Below are 12,500 nucleotides of genomic sequence, written 5' to 3' on the forward strand. Positions count from 1 at the left end.
ATTATTCTCAGCGTATTTTAGTTATGATAAAAATTGACGTTTCTTATAGAAAATTAGATTTGAAGCAATTCTTAAAGAAATAAATTAATTTTAAGTTAACATTTTGTTTTGTGCGCTTTATCACTTGTGTTCCTCCACAGAAGAGTTGCATTTTTTTTTACTTCAAACTGCAAAGTTCTTTCTCCTTTGGGTTAAACCTTGACACTCAGGTGTATTTCGCATGTCATCATTGTTGAAGGGTTGGTACATGGTGGATGGTCACCATATCAAAGCACCACATTGGAGTTGTCCACTTTGAAAGACTTGTCCCTGGAAATGTTGTGCCAAAATGACGAGTCCACGCAATTGGTGCTGTATCTGGTGTTGTTGTTGATAGGGTGGGTAATGTGCCCTTGACCCAGCAAGGCGCCGATGAAGCTGAAGGTGCCATAGCTCGTGACGTGGTGGTCACCGAGGCTCGCTGCCACCATGTCTACGGCAGGGGAGTTACTGGCTGGAAAAAAAAAATAAATAAATAAAAAAAAAATAAATAAATAAATAATAATAACAATAATAATAATAATAATAATAATAATAATAATAATAATAATAATAATAATAATAATAATACTCTGTGCTGTTAGGTACGTATATTCAGCCCGTTCCTTAGATATAGTGATTTTTTCTAATGCTTCAAGCTATCAACTATCAAATATATCAAGTATACTTGTACCTTTGACTTCTTACATAAGCCTAATATTATATCTCCTGACAGTTTGAATCCCATGAGAGACAACCGACTGACAACTGAAGTCTGACTTGACAAAAAGTTCTTCATACAGTGTGGTACAAATCATTTACTCGAAAAGCACCATTCCAAGGGTTTTACTCATCCGCTTGTTTATCTCTGACTTCCTTTCTGATCATCTGTTGCTGTCCTGGCTGATGGTAGCTGTGTCTCTTCTTAATTAACCTACTAACAATGTGATAACTCAACACTAATCTTTTGCCAACTCTATTATTCCTCCATTCTCATGATGATGTCTCTAGCCTGCATTTTTCAGCATCATTAATGAGATGACTATCTTGGTGGGGTTTAAAGGACCTACAGAGACATGTTATAGAATAGCTACTATAATAAGGCAACAAAAAAGTACGTCTTGCTTTAGAGTACAAAACTAATTTCCTTTACCCATCAGCTAATCACATTTTAGAAGGAAGAGGATATATGAGGAAGAAAGAGAAGGAATTAAAGCAACTTACCAATGACTCGTACATCCTCGGCTTTCAGCTTCTGCTTGCACCACTTGGGATCGTCACTTAGGACCAGGAACACCGGCTGCTTCAACCTGGGTATGGTCTGTCATTCAGTGCGTGTATTTATCTTGCTACTATTAACCTAGTAGCATAATTCAGGGCCTGAGCTATACTTGTGTGGTCCTGTCCATATCTTCCTCACTGTGTGTGTGTGTATGTGGGGTGTGAGTGGGTTCAAGTTTGTTCACAAAAAAAGCACATGTGTACACAGTTTGCAGTACTACTATAGTCAAGTACAAAATACATCAGTTATATGCATGTACTTTCAATATATATATATATATATATATATATATATATATATATATATATATATATATATATATATATATATATATATATATATATATATATATATATATATATATATATATATATATATATATATATATATATATATATATATATATATATATATATATATATTACTTTAGTAAAGCATTTGACAAGGTACCCCATCAAAGGCTCCTGAGAAAGGTTAGGGCACACGGGATAGATGGGAAGGTGTTAGGCTGGTAACAGGCTTGGTAACAGGCGACAGAGAGTGGTAATAAACGGCTCGAAATCCGAGTGGGGTCATGTAATTAGTGGGGTGCCATAGGGATCAGTATTAGGGCCATTGTTATTTCTTATATATATATATATATATATATATATATATATATATATATATATATATATATATATATATATATATATATATATATATATATATATATATATATATATATATATATATATATATATCAATGACTTGGATAGTGGAATTAGTAGTGATGTTAGTAAATTTGCGGATGACACAAAGATGGGTAGATTAATTAGGTCAGAATCGGATGCCATCGCCTTGCAGGCAGACTTAGATAGAATGAATGAATGGACGGATAGATGGCAAATGCAATTTAATATCAATAAATGCAAAGTGCTTAGCGTAGGTAGAGGAAACCCACACAATAGGTACACATTAAACAACCAAACTCTGGTAGGTACAGGGTACGAGAAAAATTTAGGAGTTATAGTTAGCTCTGAACTCCGTCTAGGGAAACAATGCATAGAAGCCAGAAACAAGGCAAATAGGGTACTAGGATTCATTTTTAGGAGTGTTAAAAGTAGAAGGCCGGAAGTAATATTAAAGTTATACTTGGCGCTGGTCAGACCTCATCTAGACTACGCTGTGCAGTTCTGGTCCCCACATTACAGGAAAGATATAGGTCTATTAGAATCAGTACAGAGGAGAATGACTAAAAGGATACAGGGGATGAGGAGTATTCCTTACGAGGCGAGGTTGAAGCTGTTAAATTTACATTCTCTAGAGAGACGTAGGTTAAGAGGGGACCTGATAGAAGTCTTTAAGTGGTATAAGGGTTATAACAAGGGAGATGTGAGCAAAATTCTTAGGATCAGCAACCAGGGTAGAACAAGAAATAACGGGTTCAAGCTTGAAAAATTTAGGTTTAGGAAGGAGATAGGAAAAAATTGGTTCTGAAATAGAGTGGTAGATGAGTGGAACGGACTCAGTAATCATGTAGTTAGTGCTAGGACACTAGAGAGGTTTAAGAGAAGATTAGACAAGTTTATGGATGGGGATAACAGATGGAAATAGGTAGGTGTGTTTCATACAGGGATTGCCACGTGTAAGCCTGGTCGCTTCTTGCAGCTTCCCTTATTTCTTATATATATATATATATATATATATATATATATATATATATATATATATATATATATATATATATATATATATATATATATATATGGGCCTTTTTATTAGATTTCTGTTGCCCTTGGCCGGTCCCTCCTACCTAAAAAAAAAAAAAATGATTACCCTTAAGTAAATTTTCATATTTTTTTCTTCGTCTTTCTATTTATCTGGTAGTATAGTCAACTATAACATTTTCCCCAATAGTTTTCTTTTTTCAGTTTTCTTTCACCTGATATCGGTGACTTTTAAATAACTCTATTTCAATGGAATGACAGTAAAATTCTGCTAAAATGCACTTGGTAATGTACGATCAATGTCCCATCAGAGGTTCAGTTCCCAGACACTCCCTCTCATGACATTCCTTTAAGATCACTTCCTGTTTCAAAACTCAAAGTATAACACATAACACAAACAATTCTGAACATTGTGATGTACTCAGCAGTATTTTTTTTTTCCCCTCATGTGTGTACGAGTGTGCAGCTGCACAACTTCCTTAATTTTATACTAACATTACTCAAGTGTGTGTGTGTGTGTGTGTGTGTGTGTGTGTGTTCGTGTGTGTGTACACAAATTACAGAATTACAGATGTTGTTAAGGTGGATTATGGTTATTGCAGATGTTAAGATTTGTGTGGGATCGTTAATGCTGATTAGGTGTCATTGTCATTCGTTACACGTTTGAATAACTAAAAAGAAAAAAAAGAACTCAAGAAGACATAATGAGCTTCACCAGTGAGAGAGGGGCATGGACTATTTGTGTGGACAGAATACTCCAAACGGCGCATTCGGAAAAATTGAAATGTTAAAGAAATCCATAATAAATTACTGTGAAAGATAAGAAAAATAACTTATTGGAAAAGCGGATGAGAACATAGGCAGATGCAACTGACATAAAATCTGAATGAATAAAAAAATATAAAAAAAACATGATTAGGATATGTGAAGCAGTAATTAACAGTCACTATTTACTTGCATCTCCCATAATGATAACTTCAGCAGTTCTTACCTTTCCTTGTAGAACTGAAAGGCTCTCGTGAAATACAGTTCATCAAGCTGGGACAAGTTGTACTTGTGCTTGATGAACCAAGTATAGTCCGTCCGTCTAACATGCACAGTGATAATGGAGAAGTCCCTTTCATAATACGTTGCATTGAATGGCTTTAGAGCTGCATCTATATTCTTTATGGCTGCCTTCACCACCTCGTCCCGGAATTTGAAGAGGGACTGCACCAGAGCTCGGTGTGCTGACAGCAGATCTCGAGGGGCGGGGTTGGTGTACACGTAGAAAGACGTATGGAGTAGCGGCTCTGTTATCACAGTCTTGCTTGTATTGGCTCTGACTTGTGAGGCAGTAGTGTAAAGCTTCTTGCATAAGTCTTCATATGAAATACGTTTTGTTTTTCTAGTAAAGCAGTTGGAGTCGTGCACTGGCAGGACTATGTTTTTTATTATTTTGCTGAGAGTGGCGTTCATTTTTTTTGTTATGGACACCTGCAGGAATGCAATGAGAGAGAGAGAGAGAGAGAGAGAGAGAGAGAGAGAGAGAGAGAGAGAGAGAGAGAGAGAGAGAGAGAGAGAGAGAGAGAGAGAGAGATTACTTAAAATCAAATTCAAGTACAAAATTGACCAGAAAGAGAATGGCAACATTGTGTGTTTTAACTCACCCTGACTCCGTACAGGTGACGCAGGAAGTAGAGGCTGGCATACTGACACAGCTTGTTTCCTAGGCGACCTCCGTCATTCATAACGACGTGAGGCTGGTCACAGTCTGCAAAATACGTCCTGGATGATCAGACTTTAATTTCTTTACTTGTGTCTAGAATGTTATGGCACAGGTGATAAGTAACTATGTGTTCCTTACCGTGTTCAGGGACAGGCACAGCATACAGGTCCTTTAGGTAAGGGGTACATCCTGCCTTGATTATCCTTGGCTTGAATTGCTGTGCTGGCAGAGAAGCCGACCTGGACTGATTTATTTGACAGGAACTTTCATTATCACTTGCTGCGTGATTTCCTTTCACATCCAAGAAAGATTTTGATTCTGCAGTGTCTGCATGGATCACTGTATTGCTCTTGGTAACATAGTTTCGTTGATAAATAAACTGGCTATAATTGCTCTCGTGATGCACGTAAAACACCAACGATACGAAAAATAAACATAAAATTAGTACCAGTGCTTTCTTGTGGAGGAGTGATAACATGGTGCAAGGAAGGAAAGCCAACCACTGGTGGACTGCTTTGTGGCTGCTTTCCTCTGTTGTTGTGTTTGGGGGGCTTCCTTCTTGAATACCAGGGGTTGTTGGGTGGAACTTCCTTCTTGAATACCAGTGGTGTGTTGAGGGCCTCTTAATTATCAGTACAATTTTGGAAATTTGTCAAGTAACAGGGAAGGTGTCTGGGAGTTGGTTGAAGGGAGTCGTCTTCTGGTCAAGCTGTTCAATTTCATCTGTCTCAGCTGTACGACTTCAAGTTGTTATCTGTCTGTAGGAGTATTTATTCTTCTGAGGAGGAGGCAGTAGACACCTGCCGAAACGATAATTACTCCCAGTGAGGTCTAAAGCACTGTTCAGGGGGTGCTGTGAACTTATCATTAAACCCAGCTGTGACCTCACTGAACGTTTCCCTTTGTGTCTCACAACACAAGGGGGTAGTCACAGCCTGCCCTCTAAAGACAACTCTCTTCCTCCACACAAAACTACAAGCACCTAATAACACACACACCCTTCACTCAAAAAATTTTAAAATCATGGCGACTCCTACACCAGCCTCGGAGTCCCCATCTGGGGAGGGGACCATAAATGTCCCCAGGTCGGACTGCCTTTCTTTCGACGACCCTAAGTGTCTTGACACCCCCCTCAACTTTTTCTTCATTAACTTCTGCAACATTCGCGGTCTAAGATCTAATTTTCAATCTGTAGAACACCACCTCTCCTCTTCTAAACCTAATCTTCTTTTCCTCACTGAAACTCAGGTGTCTGAGGCAACTGACAGTAGCCCCTTTTCTGTTCCCTCCTACTTTCTCTATCCTCATTTTCGATCCAAAGCTGGATGCTGCGTTTATGTGCGCAATGACTTAACCTGCTCTCGTGCCCACGCTCTTGAATCTTCCGAGTTTTCCACCATCTGGCTACGACTACAGAGTCATTCTCATACTAAATTTATCTGTGCTGTATACCTCTCTCCTAACTCCTCTGACTATAAGAAATTCTTTGACTACTTAACTTCCAAAGTGGTGCACATTCTGACCCTCTTCCCTTTTGCAGAGATCTCCATTCTTGGAGACTTCAATGTTCACCACCAGCTTTGGCTTTCCTCTCCCTTCACTGACCATCCTGGTGAACTAGCCTTCAACTTTGCTATCCTCCATGACCTAGAGCAATTGGTGCAACACCCTACTCGTATTCCTGACCGTCTTGGAGATACGCCCAACATTCTTGACCTTTTCCTGACCTCTAATCCTTCTGCTTATGCTGTCACCCTTTCTTCTCCGTTGGGCTCCTCCGATCACAATCTCATATCTTTATCTTGTCCTATCACTCCAATCCCTCCTCAGGATCCCCCTAAGCGAAGGTGCCTCTGGCGTTTTGCCTCTGCTAGTTGGGGGGACCTGAGGCGGTATTTTGCTGATTTTCCTTGGAATGACTACTGCTTCCGTGTCAGAGACCCGTCTTTATGTGCTGAGCGCATAACAGAGGTGATAGTGTCTGGCATGGAGGCGTACATTCCTCACTCTTTTTCTCGTCCTAAACCTTCTAAACCTTGGTTTAACACAGCTTGTTCTCGTGCTATACATGATAGAGAGGTGGCCCACAAAAGGTACTTAAGCCTTCCTTCACCAGAATCTCATGCACTTTATATTTCTGCCCGGAACCATGCCAAGTCTGTTCTCCAACTAGCCAAAAACTCCTTCATTAACAGAAAATGTCAAAACCTTTCAAGATCTAACTCCCCTCGTGATTTCTGGCATCTAGCCAAAAATATCTCCAATAACTTTGCTTCTTCTTCTTTCCCTCCTCTACTTCAACCAGATGGCACCACTGCTATCACATCTATTTCTAAAGCTGAACTCTTTGCTCAAACCTTTGCTAAAAACTCTACCTTGGACGATTCTGGGCTTGTTCCTCCCTCTCCTCCACCCTCTGACTACTTCATGCCTCGTATTAAAATTCTTCGTAATGATGTTTTCCATGCCCTCGCTGGCCTAAACCCTCGGAAGGCTTATGGACCTGATGGGGTCCCTCCTATTGTTCTCCGAAACTGTGCCTCCGTGCTTGCACCTTGCCTAGTCAAACTCTTTCAGCTCTGTCTGTCAACATCTACCTTTCCTTCTTGCTGGAAGTTTGCCTACATTCAACCTGTTCCTAAAAAGGGTGACCGCTCTAATCCCTCAAACTACCGTCCTATTGCTTTAATTTCCTGCTTATCTAAAGTTTTTGAATCCATCCTCAACAGGAAGATTCTTAAACATCTATCACTTCACAACCTTCTATCTGATCGCCAGTATGGGTTCCGTCAAGGCCGCTCTACTGGTGATCTTCTGGCTTTCCTTACTGAGTCTTGGTCATCCTCTTTTAGAGACTTTGGTGAAACTTTTGCTGTTGCCTTGGACATATCAAAAGCCTTTGATAGAGTCTGGCACAAAGCTTTGATTTCCAAACTACCCTCCTACGGTTTCTATCCTTTTCTCTGTAACTTCATCTCAAGTTTCCTTTCTGACCGTTCTATTGCTGCTGTGGTAGACGGTCACTGTTCTTCTCCTAAATCTATTAACAGTGGTGTTCCTCAGGGTTCTGTCCTGTCACCCACTCTCTTCTTATTATTCATTAATGATCTTCTAAACCAAACTTCTTGTCCTATCCACTCCTATGCTGATGATACCACCCTGCACTTTTCCACGTCTTTTCATAGACGTCCAACCCTTCAGGAGGTAAACATATCACGCAGGGAAGCCACAGAACGCCTGACTTCTGATCTTTCTAAAATTTCTGATTGGGGCAGAGCAAACTTGGTATTGTTCAATGCCTCAAAAACTCAATTCCTCCATCTATCAACTCGACACAATCTTCCAGACAACTATCCCCTCTTCTTCAATGACACTCAACTGTCCCCCTCTTCTACACTGAACATCCTCGGTCTGTCCTTTACTTATAATCTGAACTGGAAACTTCACATCTCATCTCTAGCTAAAACAGCTTCTATGAAGTTAGGTGTTCTGAGACGTCTCCGCCAGTTTTTCTCACCCCCCCAGCTGCTAACTCTGTACAAGGGCCTTATCCGTCCATGTATGGAGTATGCTTCACATGTCTGGGGGGGTTCCACTCATACTGCTGTTCTAGACAGGGTGGAATCAAAAGCTTTTCGTCTCATCAACTCCTCTCCTCTAACTGACTGTCTTCAGCCTCTCTCTCACCGCCGCAATGTTGCATCTCTTGCTGTCTTCTACCGCTATTTTCATGCTAACTGCTCTTCTGATCTTGCTAACTGCATGCCTCCCCTCCTTCCGCGGCCTCGCTGCACAAGACTTTCTTCTTTCTCTCACTCCTATTCTGTCCACCTCTCTAACGCAAGAGTTAACCAGTATTCTCAATCATTCATCCCTTTCTCTGGTAAACTCTGGAACTCCTTGCCTGCTTCTGTATTTCCACCTTCCTATGACTTGAATTCCTTCAAGAGGGAGGTTTCAAGACACTTATCCACCAATTTTTGACCACTGCTTTGACCCTTTTAGGGACTGGCATTTCAGTGGACATTTTTTTTTATTAGATTTTTGTTGCCCTTGGCCAGTATCCTTCCTACATAAAAAAAAAAAAAAAAAAAAAAAAAAAAAATATTCACTCCCGAAGACCCATCAAGCTGTGTTCTAATCCAGTGCACGGCTGCAAGACTGTTGTGGAAGGACATTTGAATTTTTTCCCCACGGTCGAGATTCGGTTGTAGTTTGTATTGCGCACAGGACAACTTTACCAGATTATAGCTGAAGGGTAGGCAACCAGATACCTTGCTTTTTTGGAAATTTAGTTCATGAGAAGTGAAGCTTCCCACGTGACCTTGCGTCCATTGGCTCTGGCCGCAGCTCGTCCTATGCCTCGCCTATGCGGTCTTTGGTCTCCCTGTAAACAGTAGCATGTAATCAACTGGAAAAAAAAAAAGAATAAATAATAATAATAATAATGATAATAATAATAATAATAATAATAATAATAATAATAATAATAATAATAATAATAATAATAATAATGATAATAATAAATAAACAAATAAATAAATAAATAAGATTAAATAAATACGAAAGAAAAGGTTGAAAAGATTATGAGTTCAGATGAGAAATTTCATAAACCAAAGTACGTTGAGTACTTGTCTTCCGGCCAAGGATGACACTGAGCACTTCGAGAGGGTTATGAAGCTGTTTGTACGAGCTGTTATGCATACAAATAGAAATAGTATCTTTTTCACACTCAGTAATGTATGAGAGGCAATAGTACACGTGAAGAAGGTGGAGTTTCAGGACAAAATTTATTGGTTTGCTGCAGCATCGAAAAAAAAAAAAAAAATGAATGAACTTCAAAGGCTGGTGACCCATCGGGTAGCTGTTGCTCTCCACTCGGTATTTATGTCTCGGTCAGCTTAACCCCTTCAATACGATGACTCCTACGTAGGCGTCATGAAGCACCAGTGGAATATACAATGACCCTACGTAGGCATCATGGTTGGACTCCATTTTAGCTGTTGCTGAGCAGTCCTGTATCCTATTTTGACTTGTCTTGACAGACTCCGTATATGTCCTTGAGGCTGTTTTGTTCCTCCCACCCTCCCTGTTCCCACCGGTCACGTAAATGAGCTACCTGATGGCCCACCCTCTATCCAGAATGAGGAAGTCTCACTGGCAGAGCCTTACATCTGTTTCCCCGTCCTATGGTCCTTCCCTTATCTTCCATATCCCCCTATCCTTCTCTTCGTGTGCCTATTACTTCCTTTGTGTGTGTGTGTGTGTGTGTGTGTGTGTGTGTGTGTGTGTGTGTGTGTGTGTGTGACTTTTATATATAACTAGTTTTAGCATGTATATGTTTCCTGTTGGGATGTATTATGCATTAATATTTTTTTTATTATGTTAGGTTTCTATTTTAGCGTTTTCTCATATATAACTGGTTTTAGCCTTTATCGTTTTATAGTTTTGTAGCTCTTTATAGTTTTTTTTTTCTATAAATGTTGAACTTTTACTTTTCTACATTTTTTGCAGCTCGTAAGCTATAGTTAATGTTTCAATTGTTATTCTTTTTTATCTTTTATTTTTTTTATTTATTTATTTATTTATTTATTTATTTATTTTTTTTGTTTTTTGCTGTAATGGTTAATTTACATAGCCCTCTACATGATATTATATTTTCTCTTATTTAAGTTGGACAAAATTTATATAGGTTTTTCTCTGTACTAACTGTAAACTTTAATTTTGTCAATAAACTACTACTACTACTACTACTACTAATATATATATATATATATATATATATATATATATATATATATATATATATATATATATATATATATATATATATATATATATATATATATATATATATATATATATATATATACAGAGAGAGAGAGAGAGAGAGAGAGAGAGAGAGAGAGAGAGAGAGAGAGAGAGAGAGAGAGAGAGAGAGAGAGAGAGAGAGTGACTCACTCACGTGCGTAAACACACAGCTGTTCACTAATCTCTTTTCGAATAACTTGGCCTGCTCTTCCCTCTCCTTCACGCATTACCACATCTTCTGTAATTTACTACCCTTCAACCACCCAAATCGTAAATGTAATAATAATAATAATAATAATAATAATAATAATAATAATAATAATAATAATAAACGGCTTATTATTCAGGCAGTTAACAAACTAAAAATGTATAGAGGGGGTGGGGAAATACTTAACATTAATCCTAAAGCTAAGTCTAATCTAGAAGGAAAATGCTCGTGTTATGCCAAATATGAGCAATACCCATTTTTAAGGAGCATACGGAACGAAGTGGTTAAGCATGCATGGAAATACGTCGTGGACCAGTAGAGGGTCATGTGAAGATTCTGCTGTTTTTCTTTTTCGTTCATGTGGTAATCAGATAAATATGCAGCCAAACTGTAAAAAAAAAATAAATAAATAAAATAAAAATGGTGTTAATGTCCCCAAACTTTATGGCATCCTGCCACTTCAGTATGTATCAATTAATGATTTTTTGCAATTTATATCTTATCACCATTAAGGAAGAGTTTATTTATTTATTTATTTTATTTTATTTTATTTATTTATTTATTTTATTTTATTTTATTTTATTTTATCTTATTTTAGTTATCTATTTTGTTTATTCATTTATTTATTTATTTTATTTATTTATTTTTTTATTTATTTATTTTTTTTTTGTATGGATTACAACAAATTGGACATAATACAGGCTTAAGACAGTTTAATGTATATTTGTTTCTGGGAGTAATTTAATTATGTACTCTTTAAACAATTATTTTAGGGCAGATTATTTCACACCTCTCCTGCATCCTCCTCGCTCACTAGTTTAGGAACTACTGCTACAGACTGTTATTGTATTTATGTGTGACGTCGGTATTGAATTATATTTGCATGAACACTGCATTTTGTTGCACTGATCACTGGAGCACGAAGCTCATGTCACAGCAGCTAAGCTTGGCGGTGCTAAGTATACAAAAGATGAGCCGCACTGCCACGTCAATCATGTACTGAAAAGTGTTTTGTCTGCCTCTGTCTAACTCGCGACGCACACGCTATAATGCTTGGGAAGCGCGTTTTGTTTAAGGCCTTTCAGAAAGCATTAAAGGTCAGCTGGAACAAATTAACTTATTCGCATCTGAGGTGCATCTCTCCTCCTCACTCACGCCCATAGCAGCAATGATCAGCGTTAATTACCAGCGTCAGTATTAATTTTTTGGATGACCCGTGATTGGCTTTGTTCTCGGGGAGAAACACATTTCGTTCTGTTCATGCTGTGGTGTTTGCAGTGATGAATGTGAGGCAGACAAGTCATGGTGATATCATTCTCAAGTTGTAGGTTTGAAAGCTTCTTGCAATTTTAATTTCGTTATTTTTTTATTATGTTCTTACGTAAGTACATATCAGTGCTTTGTCAGGCTTCCTCTCCGAATCAGCGGTCATCACTGTTCACGAGTATGTGTTAACAATCTAGTAGCGCATATACGCACGTACGTAGCACATACCTGTGGAAATGTGTTCACTAGGAGCGCACCGCGTTGACTGAAGCAACCACTGTGAAATGAGTGTGTGTGCCTGAGGAGAACTGCAGATAAAGGAAGCCGCATGTATAATAGATAAAGTGTTATCATTATTTTTAAAAATACGTGCCTCTGCAGTTGATGACTTTATCATACTGAAATGAGTACATGAATTAACATTATGTATTTCTAATATTAATATTATGTGCTACTACTACTACCACTACTATTACTACTACTACTACTACTACTACT

At 38.3% G+C, this 12,500-nt stretch overlaps 1 protein-coding gene across 5 annotated transcripts in view; it reads right to left on the minus strand.

The window, feature by feature from the left end:
- Window positions 1-12,310, minus strand: part of LOC135112056 (galactoside alpha-(1,2)-fucosyltransferase 2-like) — a 12,433-nt gene extending 123 nt beyond the window's left edge. The window contains exons 1-7 of one of the 5 annotated variants that reach the window (XM_064025935.1): window positions 12,231-12,310; window positions 8,992-9,128; window positions 4,856-5,475; window positions 4,659-4,762; window positions 4,001-4,485; window positions 1,243-1,328; window positions 1-493 (exon numbers count right to left, since the gene is read on the minus strand). The exon at window positions 1-493 is cut by the window's left edge and continues 123 nt beyond it. In XM_064025935.1, the coding sequence (XP_063882005.1) occupies window positions 267-493; window positions 1,243-1,328; window positions 4,001-4,485; window positions 4,659-4,762; window positions 4,856-5,195 (1,242 nt within the window). In that variant the 5' untranslated portion in view covers window positions 5,196-5,475; window positions 8,992-9,128; window positions 12,231-12,310 and the 3' untranslated portion in view covers window positions 1-266. Of the gene's footprint in view, window positions 494-1,242; window positions 1,329-4,000; window positions 4,486-4,658; window positions 4,763-4,855; window positions 5,518-8,991; window positions 9,129-12,230 lie in introns of all 5 variants that reach the window. The other 4 variants (XM_064025933.1, XM_064025934.1, XM_064025937.1 and 1 more) reach the window with 4 other exon arrangements.
- Between the last annotated feature and the right edge of the window lie 190 nt (window positions 12,311-12,500).

The sequence above is a fragment of the Scylla paramamosain genome, chromosome 23 (assembly GCF_035594125.1).
Source record: "Scylla paramamosain isolate STU-SP2022 chromosome 23, ASM3559412v1, whole genome shotgun sequence".
In the NCBI taxonomy this organism is placed as follows: domain Eukaryota; kingdom Metazoa; phylum Arthropoda; class Malacostraca; order Decapoda; family Portunidae; genus Scylla; species Scylla paramamosain.